The sequence below is a fragment of the Drosophila navojoa genome, chromosome 4, assembly GCF_054131105.1.
Source record: "Drosophila navojoa isolate 15081-1374.11 chromosome 4, UAZ_NAV_1.0, whole genome shotgun sequence".
Lineage (NCBI taxonomy): Eukaryota > Metazoa > Arthropoda > Insecta > Diptera > Drosophilidae > Drosophila > Drosophila navojoa.
This window is the reverse complement of record NC_142892.1, coordinates 12,058,489-12,081,630: the sequence shown is the minus strand read 5'-3', so window position 1 is coordinate 12,081,630 and position 23,142 is coordinate 12,058,489. Positions and strand designations below refer to the sequence as shown.

The window sequence follows — 23,142 nt, the reverse complement described above, 5'->3', positions numbered from 1 at the left end:
AGAGTGAGAGAGAGAGAGAGACAAACACACAGCTATTTGAATGCAAATGCAACAACCGGAAATGAAACCGACAATGCCACTTATTTATCTTTGTACTTGCGGCTCTGATTTTGTTGCGGCTTCAAGCTATATCAGGTTGTTGTTCCTGTCAGCTATTGTTGTTGTTGTTGTTGTTGCTGCTGCTGCTGCTGTTCACTATTGTGTTTGTTGTTTCATCTGTATGCTCGCGGCTTTTTAATTAAACGATTTAGTTTGTTGATTTAGGCAGCCGCATAAATTTTAATTGTAAATAATTAGCAAAAGCCCCTCCCCCCAAAAGTAACGCCCACTCTGCCAGCGAGCATGCCAAAAAAAAAAAAACGCATTTTTCAATTTACATATTTATGAAAAAGAGCAATTAAAATTTCATTGGAGTTTGCATTAAATAATAACACAAAAAACCAAAAAAAGAGAAAAGCTTTTGATTTTTGCTTTTTACATTCCTTATTGTCCCAGCTGGTTGGACAACAATGAATCGGGTGGACAAATTTAATTATGATATGAAATTGTGTGTTGTTTGCTCATTTATTTATTTACTTGTTTGCCTTGCTGTTGATAGCTAGTTTGCTTGTTTATTTGCTCTTTGTTAACGCCAGCAAGCTAAAGAGCGGCTCTGATTTGGTGCATAGATATTTGAATAGCTTTATAGTCGGATTAGCAAAGCATTAACACTGAATATAAAAGTTAAAAAAGTTACTCTCAACTCGGCTTGACACTAAGAAGCATAATACTTTGCCAAAGAGTGCGGATTATAAAAGACAATAGTCATCAAAGTAACTAAGAGCTACAACCTCACCCTCTCTCGCTCTCTCGCTCTCCCACTCCCTCTATCTATACACTACAAACTGCATATGAAAGTTGTTAAAACCTATTAACGAGCGTTAAGTAAAGCAGACCAGAGCTGACCATAAAGAAGGGCAGCGCAGGAAGCAGCTGGGGGCGTTGGGGCAACGGCAAGCCAATGGCCATCATCGTGTTGAAATGAAATCATGAAAAAATATTCATTGATTTTCTTAATTAAAAAATTTTGCCATCAACTTTTATGTTTATTGGCTTGACTTTGGCCATTTGTTGTTGGCCAAGATGCCACGCCCACACTCTCGTCGGGCCATTACATTTCTCATTGTTTTTCTCTGCCGCTCTTAAGAGCCGTTTGCTGTAGGTTAAGCACTGCATTGTCCTTGCTGGCTGGCACTTTGCTCTCTTCCTGCTTTTTGCGTGCGCTTCCTGTGCGCATTATAAACTAATTACAGATTATGATGAAATTGTACGCGCCGCGCTCCCGTCAATATGCAGAGGCGTGGAGTGGCGCCACGTTCGCGCTTCACTTTTGCCTGCGATATTAAAGTCGATTAATGAGATTTCATTACACTGCAAACTAACGGCAATCGCACGTAATTGACAGCCTAATGAGATTTGTTAAAGGGATTGTCACGGCAGCGCCAGTAATTGCCAAAACATCATCGAATAATAAAAAGTGGAAAACGGCAAACTCAACTCTGAAATCGGAAAATTGGAACGAAATCGAAAAGGGAAAAGGCAAAAACATTTGCTGTCAAAGCCGTGCCCGTTAGACTGGGCTTTTGGATAAAAACGATTTGAGCGCCATCGAGCAGCAGAGCCGCCTGCAGTTGTTGCCTTTTCTTCTGGCTGTTGTCCCTATCAATTATGCAGCCAAAAATGCAAGGCACAACGTAAACAAACATTCTACCAACAACATCATCAACAGCGGCAGCAGCAACAATTCGTCACTTGTGCAGAGTCCTAAGCGTAGTAGGTCAGTAATTGGAGATGCCGAAGCACTTTGCAGACCAGAGAGAGCGAGCGTAAAAGAGAGAGAGAGACACAGAGAGAGTCATTCGAATGCGTGACTCCATTTTTAGTACAAAGAGAGCAACAGCAGCCAGCATCCAGCATTCGGGCGCACGAGCGGCTGAGCGCGTTGTAAAAGGGCGACAAAGCAACTTTGTTGCTTTGTGGTCCTCGACTGATGCTGGGTCTCGTCTTACTGGGCAGCTTAGGCGTTTTTAGTGCTGATTACAACGCGTCAACGATTGGTTCATGTGCGCGGATAGAAGAACTCTGACTGCAGAGCAGACTTCGGCCGAAGCAGCTTCTGTGTGTTCCCTGTGAGGGTGTGTGCGCGCGTGTCCTGCGTGTGTGTGTGCGTGTGCGTGTGTGCGTGCGTGAGGGCAACGAATGTGTCGCTCGAGGGTTGAGGGCAGCGCGTGCTTTCAGTTAAAGTCAAGCGTGCTCGAGTTTTAAAGTGCGCCAGCAGCAACTGGCTCAAAGGACTCCTCGTAGCTCCTGTAGCTAGACTTAACTCAATTCAATTCAAATTAACTCATCATTATTATGATAAGCAGTTAGTTAAAAAGTTAATCAATACATAAATATCACATTAAAAATAATACATATATAACAAGTATACATATATATAATAGCTAATCAACATTATAAACCAAGTTAATTAACCTAATACGAACGAAAAAATACGAAAAGAAAATCCAGCTCTTGGCAGAATACCAAATGCACAGTTAAGCAGACGACGAAACGTCTTTGGGCGCTCAATAGGGGCCAACAGCTGCCTCCGGTTGTTGCAACAAATTAAGGTAACAACATACCCGAAAGTCACCCGAAAAAACGCGCATTCGATATAAAAAGAAACGAAAAGTGGAGAAGAGCAGGAAAACAACTCGAAGAACTTACAAGTGGAAAATTCTCACCGAATTTGTTGCGAAAGCAAATAGCAATACAAAATGCATTCGGGGCTAAAATTCTTGGCATATTTACATTTAATGTGCGCTGGCAGCATTTGTTGGCTGGAATTTAGCGCAGCTCAGCTACAGCAGCAGCAACAACAATTGCAACAACAATCAGCATCGTTAACCGAGAAAATACCATTAGGTGAGTATCAAAAGCAACGCCCCAAGCAAGCCAGAACCAGAACCAACAGGCAGCACACAGCACGCAGCATATAGCACACGGCATGCAGCATGCAGCAGGACCAAAAAGGACTCGTTGCAGTTGTCGCTAGAATTTTGCTACAATGTGTAATGGCAATGGTTATGGTTGTGATTGTATTTCTGTGACTCCAGCCAGGCATGCCACTGCACATGCTAGCTGGCATGCATGTCCGCATGCAGGCTATGGAATGTGCTCCCACAATTCGTCTCGGTATCCAATTAGACTTTTTTTTTCCTACCTCCCCGTTGAAAAATGCGAGTAATCGAGCTGGGATATCTCGCTTAATTTCGTCAACTCTGAATTTTGTTGATTGAATCAAAAGAGAAGCGAAAAATTTAATTAAGTTGTTGGCCATAATTTGCTTTTAATACTTTTATTAAAGTCTTCTTCATTTTTTGCAATATTTATTTATTTTTTTAAATTTAAATTTCACTAAATAAATATTAACTCGTTTTAATAGGCTTGTTATGCAGTATTTTAATTTTAGTCAGAAGCAAAATAATAGTATATCAAATAGAATAATATGCTTTTATTTACAATTTATATTTTTGCATACAGACTTAAAGTTTTGTTTATCATTAAATTGAATAAATAATGGGCATAAATTAATAGTCACATTAAATTTGGTATGCAATACAAACCTCAATTTATATTTAAATTACAATTATAATACTTATATATTTACAGAAAAAAGTTTTTTTGCAGCTTAAAATTAAATCTCTTTGCCAATCAAAGTTAGTAAATTGTAAAGTATCAAGCTGCTTAAATTAAATTAAATTATATATTCAATTTTCAATTAAAATGTGCCAATAATATCAGACAATAGTAAAGATAATAAAAAATTAAAAATAATATAGAAAAATGTATATGATTGAAATTTTTCAAATTAAAGATTGTAATTTAATTTTATTTTAATTCAAATTAATAAAATAAAATGCAAAAAAAATTTCAGACATAAAATACGGTATTAATTATTTTTGTATTTAAAATTACAAAATAATAATAAACCTAACGTAAATATAATAATTAAAAAAAATAAAATAAATTCAAATAAAACGTTGAGTTATCAACCTTTTCAAAATTCAAAATTTTAATGTAAACATATTCTATTTTTATCACATATTTATTTTCATTTATACCTTTTAAGTAATTATTTTATAATGAATTACTATTGACGATATTTTCATTGCCATTTTCCCCAGCGCATTAATTTAATTGACCAATATGCTCTTTATTTTAATTTCACTCACATTTTTGGGTCCGGCTTTAACTATTCATCGGTTATATAGATGAATTGCAATCAATTTCACAATTTACATAATTTACATACATACATATGTGTGTGGAGTGCATAAAAATAATTGGAACTGTGCCGTTATAGCTGGCAGGAGCACGAGCAGCAATACAATTTAACGTTATTTTCTGCATTTTTGTTTTCAAATATACATATATGCTTTGTGCATTTTATTTTCGCGCTGCGCTGCGCTGCTTTTTTTTTTATTACGCTATGGCACCTCAGTCACAGCGCCTGCAGTCATATTGCCAGCCAGCCAGTGTGTGTGTGTGTGTGTGTTTGGTATGGTGTTTGGCTATGCTGTTCGCTGTGCTAATGTGACAGTCATGCTGACTGGCTTTGGCTTTGGCACGCGAGGCTGCTCACCTGCTCCTGTTGCAGGACTCCAGCAACAGCAGCAGCAACAGTAACAACGATAGCAGCTCCGTCTGCCGTTTCTGTGGCTGAGGTCCTGTGTGGTGCTGCTTGGTGCTGCCAACCAGGCAAAAGCGCAGTTTGCAAAATTGCAGCATCAACACTTCGTTTGGCATTAGAGTGCCTGCCTGTCATTGTGTGTGTGTTTATGTGCTTGTGTGTGTGTGTGCTATACTATCATTTGTGTAAATATTTATTCAGTGCGCTTTCGTTTAATATTAAGAGGACTGTGTCAAAAGCCGCCTAAATATTTAACGAAGCAAAAATATTCTATATTCTCTAACTATGTCACACTCTTTCTACATCTCTCTCTCTCTCTCTTTCGCTCTCCCACAGGCGCCATCTTCGAGCAGGGCACGGACGATGTGCAATCAGCCTTTAAATATGCAATGCTCAATCACAATCTGAATGTCAGTGCGCGTCGCTTTGAGCTGCAGGCGTACGTTGATGTCATCAATACGGCGGATGCATTCAAATTATCGCGCTTGAGTAGGTGTTGCCACGCCCCAGTGCAGCCACTCCCACACACTCCCGCCCCTACCCAGGCGCACGCACACAACAAAGGAAAACAAATGCAATAAAATGCGAGCACTCTCACTCAATGCTTTGCTCCGACAAATCCCACCCATGCTCCATCACATCACTCGTCTGCATTAATTATGCGCATTTTTATTGAAAATTGCAACCCCAACCCCGCTCCCGCTCCCGACCCCGTCCCCTCAACGCGTCCTACACCTGCCACACGCTGGCCCCGCAGCCGTTTAATTGCGCACATTCATTTACATCACGACCTAGACACTGCTCCCGCACACACACACACACACACACACACACACACAAACACTTTGTGACCTGCCCCAACACAAGCACAACTCCCACTACAACCTTTTACCCCGTCGCGTTTGCCACACGCTGCTCTTCTTATTTTCTCACTTTTCCCGAAAAAAAGGAGAGAAAGGAGAAGAGAGAAGAGAAAGAGCAGAGCACACAAAAATTTATTGCTTTAACCTGCAGTTTGCAATCAATTCTCGCGCGGAGTCTACTCAATGCTGGGCGCCGTATCGCCGGACTCGTTTGACACATTGCACTCCTATTCGAATACGTTCCAAATGCCATTCGTGACGCCCTGGTTTCCGGAAAAGGTAAGTTCCAAATGCCACCAACCGCACACCAATACAAAGAGAGAAAAAAAAAGTAGGAATGTCATACGTAATTGATTTTGTGTGCAGTTATTTACATTTGATGTGGTTTGTCGCCAGCCACCCAGAAAGAGAAAACGACTCGTGATATGAGCCTTGCACAAAGCAGAGAGTCAATAAACTAAGTAACACACATACACACACACTCGGTCACACACACATAAGCTAGTGTGCGTGTGTGCGCTGATGAGTAATGAAGTTGCCTGAGGACTTGGAAAAAGGGCAAACGCTTGTAATGAAACAAAGAGAACATGTGGAATGCTTCTGTGAGAGCGTGGAATGCTTTAGTGTGGGAGAAATTATAATTAAAGCTCTTCATCAGTTTCGTGAACCTCTAGAGAAATAGTAAAAAAAAAAAAAAAATAATAATAATAATATAAGGAAACCCATATTAACACTAGTTCCCAGGAATGCAAAGAGTTATTTATGTGCTCCAAAAAGTCTATTGCCAAATATTTCAATTAATAACAGAGTAAGAATGTTTAAGAAAAGTTTAATTAATAAATTCAGCTAGCTGAGAACTTAAGTGACACAAAGCCCATAAACTCGAAATATATTATATATGTATAGAGTATAGGTATATATTGAGCAGACCAACTATTCAGAGAAATAATAGCTTAAACTCTGCAGACTCTACAGAAATATGCCGAAAATAATTATTCAAGAGCTATTCAAGAGATTTCGTCATGTGTGTGGCATAAAAGTCAATTAAGAAATATTTCTCTCAACTGTCAACAGAATATGAAATTGAAATCATTGTTTTGCTCCAAAGTTGTTGGACTAGATCGGCCATGCTGTGTGGGCCAGCATGAGTGAGTTGACCTGGCCGAAAATTTATAAATACTAAATGGGAAATTGATATAAAATGTTGCCACAAACAAATTGACGTGTGCATATTTGGCATGCAACAAATGCAAAAAAAAAAAACATAAGCCAGAATGCAGAAATGTGGAAAAATTAACAAAATACGAACTGAAGTCTGAGCCCAATCAAAGTGGCAGCCCCACAAAAACGATTATTCTGGCAACGCTCGGCCATTGTAGAGCTAAATGCCAAATGCCAAATGCAAATAAAACGAGTTTCATTTCAACCGACAACAGATGGAACAACATTTCCGTCAACACACTTTTCTCCCTCACTGTGTGTATCTGTGTGTGTGTGTGTGTGTGTGCGTTTTTGTGGCATCAGACTGTGAAATTTTCAACCATTTAATTTGGGTCAATAGGTTGCTGGTTTATGGTAGCATAGCAATTATGGCTGACAGACCCAAAAACATGAAACACTTCAATAGCCCAATTGTGAAAGGTCCCAGAAAGCTTGAAGTGCATTTGCCGCTTGACGACTATTCTTTTCCTTAGCTACTGGCCATAACTTTTCATCCAGCTCACTAAACAGCTTAAGCTGCACTTTGTGCTGTGCGTCGAATTGGGCATGGTCAGGGGCGGAATTGAGCTCATGCCACATTTCTAATTTAAACATCAAGCTGCAGCTCGGGCACTTTGGGGGCAGTCGCACACACACACACACACACTGAACTAGAGTTTATAAAAATGAAGCCATAACACAAAGTGGCTATAAGAACACAGACACACGCACATATACACACATACAGCTGTTGTTGTGGCTGGCAGACGCTGCACTAAATCAAAAGCAAAGCACAAATCATAATAATTGTAATTTGAAGAAAATTTACTACCAACAACAGAGGCGACTGGTTGCTGGCGCTGTTGTTGTTGTTGTTGTTGTCACTGTTGTTGTCACTGCGCCTGGCACTTCACAATACAAAAAGCCAAAGAGCCCAAAGTGCCGCAGCCGGAAGACAATGCCAAACGAGCGCCCCCAATGCGAGCTCGCTCCGTCGTTCCGTCGTGCCGTCGCTCCGCTGCTTCACAGTGAGCGCAAAAAAATTTATGATGCGCTCTTGGCCTCTTTTATTTCAATCACTATAAATCAAGATATGGCGTCGGCAAGCAGCAGCAGCAGCTCTCTCGCTCTATCACACACACTCACACAGCAGACTGCGCATTTGCGTGCGCCTTCAGGCAGTTGTATGTGTGTGCGTGTGTGTGTGTACAGCTAAACGGAAACGGGTCTCTGTGTACATATCTCTTGTTGTAGCATATACATATCGAGTATATGCTCGCACTTGCTTGGCTGCCAGGCAAAAGGCAGGACTTACATGTCCTTCGGCCTCACCCCCCCTGCCGCCCTGCGACCCGCTCGCAATCCTGCCTGTCGCTGCTAGCGTCAAAGCGGAAACGCGTTTCATTTTATTATTGCTTCATGTAGCGTACACATTACATTGTTAGACTCCAGCGGGGACGGGGGCTAACCCCACTGTGCGCTGCGCTGTGCTCCACTCATGGATCGCTTTGTTTTGCATACTTTTAGGTGCTCACCCCGTCATCAGGCCTGTTGGATTTCGCAATCAGCATGCGTCCGGATTATCATCAGGCAATTATTGATACCATACAGTACTACGGCTGGCAAAGCATTATTTATCTGTACGATTCGCACGATGGTGAGTATGAGATAAGCGGCGGGCACGCGGGGGCGTGGCAGACAGCCACATTTTCCCATTGTTTACTGCATGTATTTTGATTTCATTTCATTTTCGCTTTCGTTAGCGCTCAGCAAATGGGGCGCCAATGGGGGCGAGCGGCTTCAGTTCGTTGCGGTTATTGTTTTTTGTTGTTTTGTTATTGCGTTTGTGTGTGTTTCGGCTTCCTCCTCCTCTTCCTCCTCCTCTTCTTCATTTTTCTGTTATTCTCTGAGTGTTTGACATTTCAGCTGTAAGTATTTGTGTGCGTGTGGCGAGCACGAGCGAGCCGAACTGAGGCGAAACAATGCCAATTAATTAAGATTAATTCGCATATTTAGCCAAGTCTCTGACGGCAAAAGTTGACAGCTCTTCAATTAAATTTATTATGCCAGGCGCTTGGCCTGGGCCTGGCAAACTAAAAGTTTGCATGGGAAAGCAAAATATTTGAATATTGTTTCAAATTAAAACTTTTAGTTTCTGCTGGAAGGATTCGAAGGCAAACATACATAATATAACATCAAGTAAGGCATACTATATATCATAATGAAATTTCGCTGGAAAAGCAAGAGCAGCTTAGGCTGTATTTATGCAATTTATTTATTCATTTATGTAAATAGCAGCCGTTGCAAGGATATTTTCAATGAATTTTCAGCCAAATTGCGTACATTAAGTATGCTGGCCCAAAAGAGGTCTGCTTATACAATTTACTTAATATTAAGCATTCAACGAATTTCAGATTAAGCCTCGACTCAAACTCGGCCCCAGACAAACCCAAACAGACCCACTCAAACAAGGCAGCGCAAATTGTGTACAGGGAATTTGAAAGCGCTTACTTCAAATAATTCCTCGTCGAAGCAAATTGCATCAGTTAATGCCAAGAACAAGCCTCTCTGTCCTGCTCTGACACTTTCCCTCTCAGCTGCGCCTTAACCCGCGCAAATGTAAATAGAAATCAGACATCAAACACATGTCTATAATATCGTCAGCTTGTGCCACTTAACAGACCCGCCACAGCTGCCCCTTCGGTAGCTGCGTCGCCTTCATTTTTCCTCTTTTTTTTTTCGTCTTCGCTTCGCTCTTCTTTTTGCTAATATGTAATTAAATGAGCGGCACAAAGAGGCAGCAGCGCCTTCTGCTGAAAGTAAAAGTAAGAGAGAGCTAGCTAGCCAGACGGCCTGACAGACAGACAGACAGACAGACAGGCAGGCAGGCAGCTAGGCAGAGGCTCTTGAGTGCTCTCGAGCGCTTAGGAGTGGCTCGGCTGCTTGAGCAGGGGAACAAGTGGATGTGAGATGAGAGGCAGACAGACGGAGCTGTGCACATATGGTTGAGTCTGGCTACATACTATGCCACATAATGTATTTGTTGTTGTCTTAGGCAACTTCTGTTATTGTTGCCGCTCTTATTGTTGTTGTTGTTGTATTGAAATTTATTTCAAAGCAATTTCCTGCAGTCTACGTGCGGCGCGTCGACGACAGCAATTACGGCCAAAGATGAAGACATCAAGGCAGGGACTAAAGACATCACACACACACACACACACAGAAACACTCACACTCACGCACATACACACATTCACACGTAATACACATGTGTATTGTTGGCACACACACACACACAATGGCAGCGAGCTGAGCGAACAACTTCGAGCTGTGTAAAAATTTCATATGATATTACGTATACGCCGCAGTGATTTTTGCGTGTGTTATTTGAACATTTTTATGCCGACGCCTTTTTGCGCCTTTTATAATGAGTTCACAGGCTGTCGTTATGGCGCTGCTGCCATTGTGTGCCTCTCCGTCTGTGTCCGTGTGTGTGTGTGTCATGTGTTAATGACTCTGTGTGAAATAAAATTTATGACTTTATGCAACTGCTGGCAGCGCTTGGCCCTTTTTGCTGCCTGCTGCTAGCTGCTTGCTGCCTGCTGCTGCCTGCTTGAATATCTTTTTTTTCGGCTGTTTTTTAATATTTGCGCCGTTTGCCGAAAAGTAGGCCGACATTGTTGCCGCTGGCATACGGCGCAGGAAAAGGAAATGCCGCAGCAGCAGCAGCAACACCAACAGCAGCAGCAGCAGCAGCAGTAGTAGTAGCACTGCCCTAGCTGCTATTGTTGTTATTGTTGGGCTTTGGCATTTTGGCCGACTTCAGCTCAATACACGTTGCCAGGCATCGTTTACATTGTTAACGAAAGGCACCGCAGCGAGACTTTATATTTTAATGCCGCTGTCAGCAGTTTGTTGTTATTGCTTTGTTCTTCGCTCTAGACCCGATTTTTTGCCTTTTTTATTTGTCGTTGTTGCTGTTGCTGTCGCTGTTGCTGTTGCTGTTACCGTTGTTCGGCAAACGAACATCGCACACGGCGACAAATTGGTAGCATATTTTTTGGCGCATTCATGAATACAAAAGTTGCAGAAAAAGCAATACGCGACTACATAGGAAGCATTCAATAAAACATCATCGCACACAGACACACACACACACGCACACAGCTGGCAACAACAACAACAACAACAGCAACTAAATGGCTGAGCAAACAGCACGCACCCAATTTTATTATTATTTTCTTCTCTTTTTTTCTCGTTCATTTTGTTGACGGCACGGGGAGTTTTCGCTATTTATTGAAATGTTACCAACGTGCCACAAAAAAGTACTTCAATTGTCTGTGCACTTCCGTTTCCTCTTCGGTTTGAGTGAGTGTTGTTCTCGCATTTGTTGTTGTTATTTTTGTTTTGTGGCCAATGCCAACAAATCATGCAGCCAGAAATCAAAGGCAATAACAACAACAACTACAACAGAAAGGACAGCAACAACAGCAACGAAAAAACATCTGTGACAACAACGCCGTGCAACAAATGGCGTGTGAAAATGTTTTTTGCGGCCTGGCAATGAGAGATTGAGGTAGTGATTGAGTGTGACTGAGTGACTGAGTGTGTATATAAAGTATTCATAAGCAGCGAACAGAGCTCTTCCCCTGCATATGCAGCAGTCGAAAAAGAAAGTAAATATGCGTGCCAATGTGGGGCAAGAGCAAATAGCTGTAAGAGATAAATAAACATTTTATAGTTTATTGACTTTTTCTCGCAAAACTTTGCCAAAATCACAAAATCATATTCAAACGATTTCAAATGATATTCATATGCAACAGTTAACCAAGTGTTGAGTCCAATTTGTATGCTTATTTGCCATGCTAGAAATAACAAATACTCGACTGCCAAGCCATATGGAACCGAATTGATAGTAGAATAAATTTATGATCTAGTGTTTGGCATGATATATGTATGTATATACGTATGTATTTACTCTTATGCTTTGCTTGATTATATTAAGTTTAAATTGGCAAAAAAAAAAAAAGAAGTTGCCTTATTTGATTATATAATATTAATTTTGTTAAGTTTATTTTTATATTTATATATTTATTTTATTTAGTATTTATATATTATTTAATATTAATTTTTATATATTTTCTTATTTTATTAAATATATTAAAATTATTCAAGACATATATATCATAAAATATTCTCTTGTCGGGCATATTTATATACTTATTTTATTTAGTATTTATATATTATTTATTTAGTATTCATTTTTATATATTCATTTCTTTTTTTATTCAATATATTAAAATTATTCAAGACGTGTATATATCTTAAAATATTCGCTTATCGGGCAACTACTTCGTTTGTATATTACTTAATCAAGTTTCTGATGTCCCGTTTTTCGGGCATTTCATCTCTTAAATCGCGTTTATATGGCGCTTTACTTTTGATTGCCAAAAAGCAAACACACACACATACACAAACACACCACACACGCATCCACACGTGTTTTATCCCCCACATGTATATATATATATATGGCTTATATAGCACTCAATATTACTGCGCTGATGTTTGCTTGTTTTTCATTTTTTTTTTTGGCCCATTTCCTCCTGCTGCCGCCATCGACTATCCGTAGGCTTACTGCGCCTGCAGCAAATCTATCAAGAACTGAAGCCCGGAAATGAAACATTTCGTGTGCAAATGGTCAAACGCATCGCCAACGTAACGATGGCCATTGAATTTTTGCACACGATGGAGGATTTGGGGCGCTTCAGCAAAAAGCGCATCGTGCTCGACTGCCCGGCGGAAATGGCCAAAGAGATCATCGTACAGCATGTGCGGGACGTAAAGCTCGGCAGGCGCACCTATCATTACCTGCTCAGCGGCCTGGTGAGTGCAGACTGCCAGAAAACAAATTCCGTGGCAACTTACCAGCTTTGCCGAGCTACCTTTACGTGGCCCCCGCTGGGCGCCTTTAATAAGCAATTATTACCAGCATCCGTTAGGCTTTGTTATCCTTTCTGACTCTCTCTCACTCTTTTTCTGGCTTTCTTTTTTTTTGTTATATTCTCGTCGTGTGCGTAGGTCATGGATAACCACTGGCCCAGCGACGTTGTGGAGTTTGGAGCCATCAACATCACCGGCTTTCGCATTGTGGACACTAATCGGCGCGCCTTGCGTGATTTCCATGACAGCCGGAAGCGCTTAGAGCCGGCGAGTGGTGCTGGCACAGCAGGCGGCGCCAGTCAGCCAGCTATTTCGGTAAATTCTTACACAGACCCGAGCCCTAGTTGCTTGTAGACTGAAGGCATTTCTCTTTGTTTACAACCCATTGGTGAACCCCTTTCCCCGCCTCTCCCCCAGGCCCAGGCAGCACTCATGTACGATGCGGTCTTTGTGCTTGTCGAGGCCTTCAATCGCATTCTGCGCAAGAAGCCGGATCAGTTTCGTGCCAATCATCTGCAGCGGCGGAGTCATGCGGGCGGCGCAGGCGGCGCCAACTCGCTGAACGAATCGAGCGCCCTGCTGGACTGCAGCACATCCAAGGGCTGGGTCACGCCCTGGGAGCAAGGAGAGAAAATCTCACGGGTGCTGCGCAAGGTAAAAGTCAACATTTTGCATTTTACATCCATCGCCCTCGTGCGGGCGAAACAATTTTGATGAACATTTTTTTTCGAGAGAAACGCTGCAAGTATTTCGCTGAAAGTTATTTAAAATCTTTAATTTTAAGCTGAAATTGTTGGCATGCGAGCTGCTGCCAGAGCAGTGATTGACTGGGAGATACCCTGTGAACTGCTTGAGTTGAGGAAACTTGAGTTAATTTAGGAGATTTGCAAGGACAACAGAATTAATGAGGCGTATGCTTGATGATTGTAGAACTAATAGAAAGCTTTATCGAATTTAATTCATTCTGTAACATTAATATGCCCAACAGCGCCAATTACATTGCGTATAAGAAAGAACAGTAAAAGTAAAGATAAAGTCGATGAACTCTTATAATTGTTTAAGTATATTTATGAAACTTTTGCTCTGGGCGAGTGCTGCTGATAGATAGAAATTATAAAACTTTCTGATTGCAAATATTTGTCTGTAAAAATGAACAGCAACAAGAGTAGCAGCAGCAGCAAGAACAACAACAACAACAGGCAGGCAGTCAGGCTTCAGGCACAATCAAACTTTTTCTGTTTTCTTTAAAGCGGCTCCCAACTCCCGCAGCTAATCTCATTGTTTATGCTTGTTGTGCAGGTGGAAATCGATGGATTAACTGGTGCCGTGCGCTTTGATGATGACGGGCGGCGAGTGAACTACACCTTGCAGGTGGTGGAGATGTCGGTGAACAGCACGCTGCAACAGGTGGCCGAGTGGCGGGACGATGTCGGCTTTCTGCCGTTCCACGGCCATCGCAGCCATGGCAGCAGCTCGCGCAGCGCAATGGCCGCCGGCAATGGGGATTACACACGCAATCACACGTACATCGTGACCAGTGTGCTGGAGGAGCCATATCTAATGCATAAGGCCAGCTACGGCCAGCAGCTGGTTGGCAACGATCGCTTTGAGGGATACTGCAAGGATATGGCCGAGCTGATTGCCAACAGGCTGGGCATTAAATGTGAGTTCCGATTTCCACTTGTGTGTGAATCTGTTCGACTGAAATGCTTTTCCTCACTGACTTTCTTCCGCATCGTCAGTTGAGCTGCGACTGGTGCAGGACGGCAACTACGGCTCCGAGAATCAGTTCGCACCCGGCGGCTGGGATGGCATGGTGGGTGAGCTGGTGCGCAAGGTGAGAAACGAACACAGACACTGGCTGACAATTGTTGTCGACACTTTGTAACTGCTTTATTGTCGTTGTTGTTGTCGTTGTCTTTGGGCTTAAAGGAGGCGGACATGGCGATTGCAGCGATGACAATTACGGCGGAACGGGAGCGCGTCATAGACTTTACCAAGCCCTTCATGTCCCTGGGCATCTCCATAATGATTAAGAAGCCAGTGAAACAAACTCCGGGTGTCTTCAGTTTTCTGAATCCCCTCTCGCAGGAGATATGGGTAGGTCTAGCACATTGTCAGAGCTTAAGGTTTCGCTACCACTTACCTGACTTTACTCAGCCACCTCCCCCTCTCTCACTCTTTCGCTCTCTCTCTCTCTCTTTCAGATAAGTGTCATCTTGAGTTACGTCGGCGTAAGCCTTGTGCTTTACTTTGTCACGCGGCTGCCGCCCCACGAGTGGCGCATCGTGCGTCGCTCGGCCAGCGAAACGAATGCACAGCAACAGCCGCCGGGCATCATTGGTGGTGTCCAGTTGAGCGAACCACCGGAGCCACATCAGCCAGCAGCAGCACCACTCAACGAGTTTAGTCTGCTCAACTCCTTTTGGTATTCGCTGGCCGCCTTCATGCAGCAGGGCTGCGACCTGACACCGCCCTCGATAGCCGGACGCATTGCTGCCGCCGTTTGGTGGTTCTTCACCATCATTCTGATCTCGTCCTATACAGCCAATTTGGCTGCATTCCTCACGGTCGAGCGCATGGTGGCGCCCATCAAATCGCCCGAGGATCTGGCCATGCAAACCGACGTCCAGTACGGCACACTGCTGCACGGCTCCACCTGGGACTTTTTTCACGTGAGTTTTAGTGCCGGCCCAATGCAGTCTCGTTTTTCTAAAGGCCCCTTTTATGCAGCGCTCGAAGATTGGATTGCACACCAAAATGTGGGAGTACATGAACGCCAATCCGCACCTGTCCGTGCGCACCTACGACGAGGGCATCCGGCGTGTGCGCACCTCCAAGGGCAAGTACGCCCTGCTCGTGGAGTCGCCCAAGAATGAATATGTTAACGCGCGAGCTCCCTGCGACACCATGAAGGTGGGGCGCAACATAGACACCAAGGGCTTTGGCATAGCCACGCCCATTGGTTCGCCACTGCGGTAAGTGATTGATTAAACACTTTAGCTAGTGGGATTAGCTTAATTTTTCGCCTCCCCTTGCACTCCACTGCAGGAATCGTCTCAATCTGGCTGTGCTGTCGCTCAAGGAGAACGGCGAGCTGCTCAAGTTGCGCAACAAATGGTGGTTTGACAAAACCGAATGTAATCCCAATTTGGACAGCCAGGAGACGAGCACACCCAACGAGCTCTCGCTGAGCAATGTGGCCGGCATCTATTACATATTAATCGGCGGTCTGCTGCTCGCCGTCCTGGTGGCCATACTCGAGTTCATTTGCCGCAGCAAGACGTCGCGTCGCAAGCTGCCAGCCAATGGCTCCACTGGCGGCGGCATGTTGGGCTCCTCTACATATCAGCGGGACTCTCTCTCGGATGCCATCATGCAGTCCCAGGCCAAGCTCGCCATGCAGGCGGGCAGCGACTACGACGAGCGTCTGGTGGGCGTTGAGGTGAGCCATGATTTAATTTAGAGTAAATAGATATTCATTCATTCATTCATTCATTCACTCGTTCACTCGTTCTGCCTCTTCCAGCTGGCGTCCAATGTGCGCTATCAGTACAGCATGTAAATTCAGTTGGTCTCCAAGTAAACTTGTATATAGGATTTGAAACGCATTAACTAACTAAACGACGCTGGCAATCAATGGCAAATTTAGATACGGATCATTTGGAGTTGGCATTCGGCAGGAGGAGGCGGCGGCGTTCTAAAACTGTACAGCATAATTATTTGTATTTTTGATAAATGTTTACATTCGGATTGCATAATAACTAAATGGAAGTAGCTGTAATTAGCGCTTAAGTCAAAAATTATTCAAAATAATAAAGCGTAACATTTAAGCAGAGTGAGAGCGTGTCGAGCATCATTTACATGTGGTCGGAAGGATTCACTTGGCTTTGGCTCATGCGGCGTATGAGTTATACAACTCGAGCACCTGTATGTGCGGGCGTGCGTGCGTGAGTGTGTGCGTGTGTGTGTGTGTGTGGGTGTGTATATAGGGTAAGCCGCTTAGCTGACTTAAAGTTTTAACAAAGCAACCACCTCGACAGCACAACCTAAGCGGCTTTCAATGTAAACTTTGCGTTTAGCGCGACAGCCGACAGTCGACAGCGAACTGAGCTAGGTAGGGAGTGGGTGTGGGTGTGGGCGTGGCACTAACACTAAATTATGCATGCGCGCCAAGTTAACACAAACACGTCAGCAAAGCTCACGCAGCTCAGCGTAGGTAAAACTAGGAATTTATTCGATGTATATTCCCAGCAATTTTATTCTGTTTTTCTCTGTGCCAGCTGAGCCCAGTTTCAATTTTGTAATTGATACAAATTAATACAAATAACTAAAAATAATAGCCAGCCATCACTATGTGTGTGTATTTGCGGTTGAGTACATTTAATTAGATACTGGCTATCAATTGAATTGGGAATTCCAATTGAATTTCATTTCACATTAATGCGCAGTAAATTATTTTTACAACTGCCTTGCAGTTACATAGCACATACATATACATATAAATATAATTGTGGCAAATCAGCGCTTGCAAGAATCTGCCAGATTTTATTTTGATATATATATAAATATATTTAAATCGTAAAATTCAATTATTTTATTTTACATTTTTTCTCCATTGCTGCTGCTGTCAAACAGCATTTTGAGAGTGAATTTAATAATAATAATTATATGTGCGCCAAATAATTAGACTAAATTATGAATTAGTCAATAATGCCAAACACTTGCCGCACTTTAGCTAAATGGCGAGTTTTTAGTAAGTGGACATAATCCCCGAATGCCAAATAATTGACATTGTTTTCAAATGCGGTCATAATGACAAAGCTGTCAGACAGCGAAACAATCGAGTCAAAAACAAATGGCAACAAATTTCAATTAAAATGCAAACTGAATGCCGTTATGTCATGCGGCTAGCGTATCCATCATCCCGCTTCGTGCGAAAAAGTTTCTAGCTGCACTAATCGTGCTTTCAACAGTTTTGAGTTACTTAGCAGGAGCAAAGAACATCCTTCGAACTAATCCCCGAATTCGCTGACAGTCTTTGCGAATAGACGACAAATCGCCAGCCAACCCAGACCATTTTGTAAAGTAGGAAACTGATGGGCGGCAGGGGAAACGAAAACGAAAAAAAAAATACTTATCTCATTCGCACTGGCTCGTTCTACAATACTTATGCATCACGCTCTGGCACTTTGGTAACCCAAGACAAACTCAAAGTTTCACCTTTAACCCTTAACAAGTAGCAACCTCAGCTTACGACGAGTCTCAATTTTTGGGCCATTCTAGCTAGCTGAGGAAAACTAACAGCAGCAGAGGCAGAGGCAGCTTTGGCTTTACTTAAAGTAACTCGCAACGCTTTGCATAAATTTTTACATTTTTCTTGGGGTTTAGTCTGGCTCTACTTTTTTTTGTGCGCTGGTTCTTTGGGGCAGCAAAGTTCGACAGAGTCACGCGCTGAGTTGTGAGCTGCCGTTGTTGGCGCTGAAGAATGGTATGGAGGCTGAGGAAGGCGCTGCCTGAGGCAACGGGTGCTTCAAGCCGTGTTGATTTGCTGAAAAGCCGCAGGATTTGTGGGACTGTAAGCAGGCTGACTTTTTGCCTTGGCGCATTTAATGCTTAAAAATCGATTTTTCAATAAATTGCGAAACAGAAGCAGAGGCAAAAGTTCAAAGCCGTTGTTGCCCCGGACAACTCCCCACTCAAAACAGTTTTAAGTGAACTGCCAAAATACAAAAAACTTTTGCCGTAAATTTTCATATTTATTTATTTTGTCAATCCAGCATGCTTTGCATTTTGCGTAATATGGCGTATGTGGTTGAAACTTTCGCAGCATCCCGAAAAAAAAAAGAAAAAACAACAAAAAATCCACAACGACGACGACGACTCCTCAGCCAAAGCCAAAGCCCGGACTGGGAGCTAGGCGGGCGCCGGCGGCAGCTAGTGCGAGTGAGAGCATGAGGAATGCGTTTGAGAAATGAATGTGTGTCGCAGATCTCTGTCGTGCGATATGTGCATAGATATAGCTTCATATGTAGCATGTGTGTTCCATGAGAATTCCATGTATTCCATGCTTTGTTGCCACAGATAAGCGTGGCTGCCTGGTAATGGCCAAAAATCACAGCGGATTCTCTTATATTTTTTTCATTTCATTTTCCATTTCTTTTTTTTTTTTTTTTCTTTTCTGTGTAACTTGTGCAAAATGACACACAGATCAAGTGGCGCAACGGGAGGGCACGCGATTCGCTGCTGGGCGTGGCTGGCGGAGGCGTTAGCTCGGAGCGTGTCAGCGTGTGGGCCACGCATTTGCAATAAAAAATATGATGTTACCCATATGCATGCTCAACACTCTAACAAATTCTAGAGTTTGGGTCGCACGAAATCTCATAATATTTGCAAATGACGAACGTGCAAGTTTTTGATAAGTCGCGCAGTACAATTTTAGCTAGAACTTTTGTCATACAGTCGCTATCAAAAGGCAGCAAACGGCATCAAAACAAATAAAGCCAAAAACGAACAAAGGCAAGCGAATAAACCAAACTATAATTTCATTATTCGAAAAGCGCTCGAAATTTATGAGCTGCAGCTTAAAAATGCTGAACAGGTACAAAAAGTCATAGAAAAATATGCATATATATGGAGAGAGAGGGAGAGAGAGAGAGAGAGAGATGTAGAACGAAAATGCTATTGCAAGAGATTTATTCGTAACGCCTGGATTTGTTTGCCCAACTCTGCAGTCACAACAATGCACACACATATATTACACACACACACACACACACACACACGCATATATTTATTTCTATATATATAGAAATATATGAACTTTTTTAATCGTTTCTGTGCTATGAAATATGACAAAACATGCAACTAAAAGTAATTAAGCATCGGGATATTCTGCTGGGAATGCTTTTCGAGCACATGGGGCGTATGCGCCATAATTGTTTTGAATGCTTTTCTTTCGCATGTCGGCTATGGTAATAATTAATTTGTATTGATTTTAATGCTGTGCTCTTACTTCTGCATTTGCTAAATTTCATTAATTAGTGGCCCATGATTTTGACAGTTTCAATTAGTTTGTCCATCTCATTTTTTTTTTTCACTTTGCATTTGCCAACTTGTCAAATTGCCATATTAATTAAACCAGAAATAACCAAATAAAAATAAAAAGCCCGCTGCCAACAAAAAAAAATTTAATATTTATGCAATATTTTACCAAAGGGGCACAAATTGAATGCCTCCAAGCGCAGCAGCTGGCAATGTGTAACAATTTGTGAATACTTTTCGTTTGTATGCGTGCGTGAGTGTGTGTGCGTGTGTGTGTGTGTGCGTGAGTGTGAGCCTATCTGTGTATTTGCCAATTGCAACCACATAAATGTAATCCACAGTCAGCGAACCCGACCCCAGACCCAACGGCTGGCTATCCCAACCCTGCCCAAATCCCACTCACCCACTGTAACCGCAAACATTTGCCCACATGTAGGCAGCACTTTGAAGAGCAATTTTTAATACTTTCTTTCTATTTTTTTTTATGTTTGTGCATTGCTTTTTCGGTGGGCGGTGGAAGGAAGTGCTCTACATTTCGGGCACCCCCAATGCAGAATGAAATTCATGCATCGTTGCATACAATTCGCCATAAATGTTACCGAAAACTTCCTACGAACTGCCATTACCTGGCTTATGTGCTAGCTGTATATCTATATATAACAACATATATCACATACGTATATATATATATGCATATAGATGCATATATGTGTGTATGGTGTGTGTTTTTCAAGGCAATGGCTTCATAAATTACAAGCAGCAGCAGCAGCAGCAGCATCTCTGTATAAGCATTTCAATGGATGCAAATGATAAATGTCACAGCTCCCCATTGTGCGTATGTCAATAGAGTTCGTTTGAACTTTTCCCTTTTGCCCATATAGGGAAGGTATTTCAATTTTCCAATTTTCCAATGATTTTCTGATATTCGCATAGTCAAATTTTCCCTGCCCTGCCCTGCCCTGCTTAGCCTTGCCCTGACTCTATTACCATGTATTTTTAGCAATTTCTTTATTTCTATTTTATCTAGCCAATAAATTACAAATAAGTTTAGACAACGCAGCGGGCGGGAGGGGGTGACGGCAAGTGCAACATTTTATGTAATCTGCAGACTTTTGCATACATAAGCCGCTTTTGCTTGGCCTACATCAACTAGAACAAACAATGTACATACGTGCATGCATGTATATGGAATACATACATACATACATATATGCATGTTATAAAAGTCTTTGTGAAAAATCAACAAATCAAAGCCAAAATTTCGCCCGGGGCCATGCAGCAAAGTTGATTGCCAAGAAATAGACGAACAATTGCCATTTGGTAAATGACTTAAGAGGTCGCACATTAAGCTGCACTTTAATGATGGATTTATGAACATTATTTTGAGCATGCCACTCGGATTCTCTTTAATTTTAAACACACAGATGGAGAGGGGAGTGCGACTTGATGAAGGGGTGCTAAGTAAATAGCAAATTAAATGTAAACATCTAATGTTTCATTAGCAGCATAAAATGTGTGTTTAATTATTACGAGTCAGACGGCGTCGCTTTGGGGTCGTGTTTAATGTTTTCTACCCAGAAACTTACCTAAATAAAAAGTTTAGTTTTCACACACACACACACACACTCGCACACTCAGGCACATACGCAATTAACTTTTACTATGTGTGCAGTTTTCTATGGCCAACTTTTGTTGTGCATTTCGCCTGAACTTTTTCGGAAATAAAATGGTATAAAAAATAAGCAAGAATCGTTTGGCCTCGCCTAGCTAAAGTTTCTATACCCTAACCGGAATTTTAAATTAAATATGTCATAGAATTTGTTAATGTAGATTTATATATTATATATATGCATGAATATTGTGAAAGAAAAATTATCTTCACAAAGATGTGTTCACCTCTATGGAGTTCACTAATATTCTCAGCACTACGCTCTTCTCTCATTATGCCAAGCAACTTGAGCTTTAGATTATTATACTTCATGAATGATTAACACTGTAAAGAGCAGCCGTTGCAGTTGGAGTTCTGAGAGCGGGGTGTTGCCCTCTCTACGATCCCACTGCATACGATTGCTTTTCAGGTCTTTTTCTCATGCTGCTCTGGCTGCCTTTTATACACAAAGTAATGCAGCTCAATCATGAGATTACTTTGAGCTGCTCTGAGCATCGATGATAGGATCTGAGTACGCTTATGCACTCATGGCATTGTATGGCATGCAGAAAGTCTCTTAAATACTCAGACAAGCCCTCATCCTCTCCTAATCGAATATTTTGTAGAAAATAATCTCGTTTGTGGCTCAAAATCGATCAGAGATCGAATGGATGTGCTTACAACAAGGCAGAGTACACAATTGTACAGAGAGGGCATCGCATGGAGGCAAAGCCAAAGGAATAGCAAAGTGAAATACTTTTACATATTTTTAACAATTTGCAGGTTCGGAAGGGGAGCCCACCCCTCGTCGCTCTGCTGGTATTGAGTGAGAACTTTATCTGCGCAAATGTGCAACGCTTTGTTTGCTAGCTAACCGCATTGAAAAGTAGCTGCTAATGGTGAATGCGGATTGAAAAGTTGCCACTGGCCTGCCACTGCTACCAAGTGAGAATGGGAGCTGGGATCGACTGGAACTACGCCCAAGTTGTAGTAAACTTTGTAAATTGCCAAAGGCAACTTTTACAAAATAAGCCCTATTATGCAGCTGACCAGTTAGGGCCAACGGGGGCAGCAGGGGCAGCGGGGCGGTGAAAAATAAAATGAATTAGTTGCCAGTTAGAGTCGGACATGTGAGCAACTGTCGGATGGGATTTGAATGCCGCAACGAAAAGTTATCAGCAAAATACCAGACTAAATTGATAAATGAAGATAAATTTTGATTAGTTTGTTTTTGCTGTGGATCCACACAATGCTTTTTTAGTGATTGATAGGCCACGGCCTGGCCGGGTCAGGCCACGGTCAGGCGTAATATTAAATTGCCGAGCTGCAATTGGCGTGCGAGCGATTACTTTTGTGCGTTTTAACAGCTTTTGGCCGGCTGCGAGCGTTTAAATGCGTTTTATGTTCAGCGCTTTTAATATGAATGACTCCATAAATATGCATGAAGTTTTAACACTATGCAGAAACAGCTGCAGCCAACTGGCCGGGCCACGCCTACTCCGTCCACCCCGTCTACCTCCACACGCGTTTGCTGTTCGCATCCTCGTTCCGCTAAACGGAAAACTGCCCCTTTAAATAACCGAAACAGAATCCAATTCGTGAAACTGAAAAACTGAGCCAACTCCAACAACTTTGCCAACAACAGCAACAACAACAACAACAGTGGCAATTCCAATGACCATTTCTCGCAATATTTATGCGTGTGCCGCTCTGCTTCTTGTTATTGCAGT

The 23,142-nt window shown here is 42.3% G+C and overlaps 1 protein-coding gene across 1 annotated transcript; it reads left to right on the top strand.

Moving 5' to 3' along the window:
• The first annotated feature begins 2,056 nt into the window (after positions 1–2,056).
• Positions 2,057–16,558, top strand: GluRIA (Glutamate receptor IA). The gene is made up of 14 exons (XM_018100958.3): positions 2,057–2,946; positions 5,051–5,203; positions 5,729–5,856; positions 8,305–8,434; positions 12,410–12,663; positions 12,859–13,035; positions 13,138–13,374; positions 14,020–14,383; positions 14,463–14,557; positions 14,653–14,820; positions 14,928–15,395; positions 15,454–15,698; positions 15,772–16,165; positions 16,250–16,558. Exons 1-14 carry the CDS (start codon positions 2,799–2,801, stop codon positions 16,283–16,285), a joined length of 2,997 nt encoding a protein of 998 aa, XP_017956447.1. The 5' UTR covers positions 2,057–2,798; the 3' UTR covers positions 16,286–16,558.
• Positions 16,559–23,142: the final 6,584 nt, after the last annotated feature.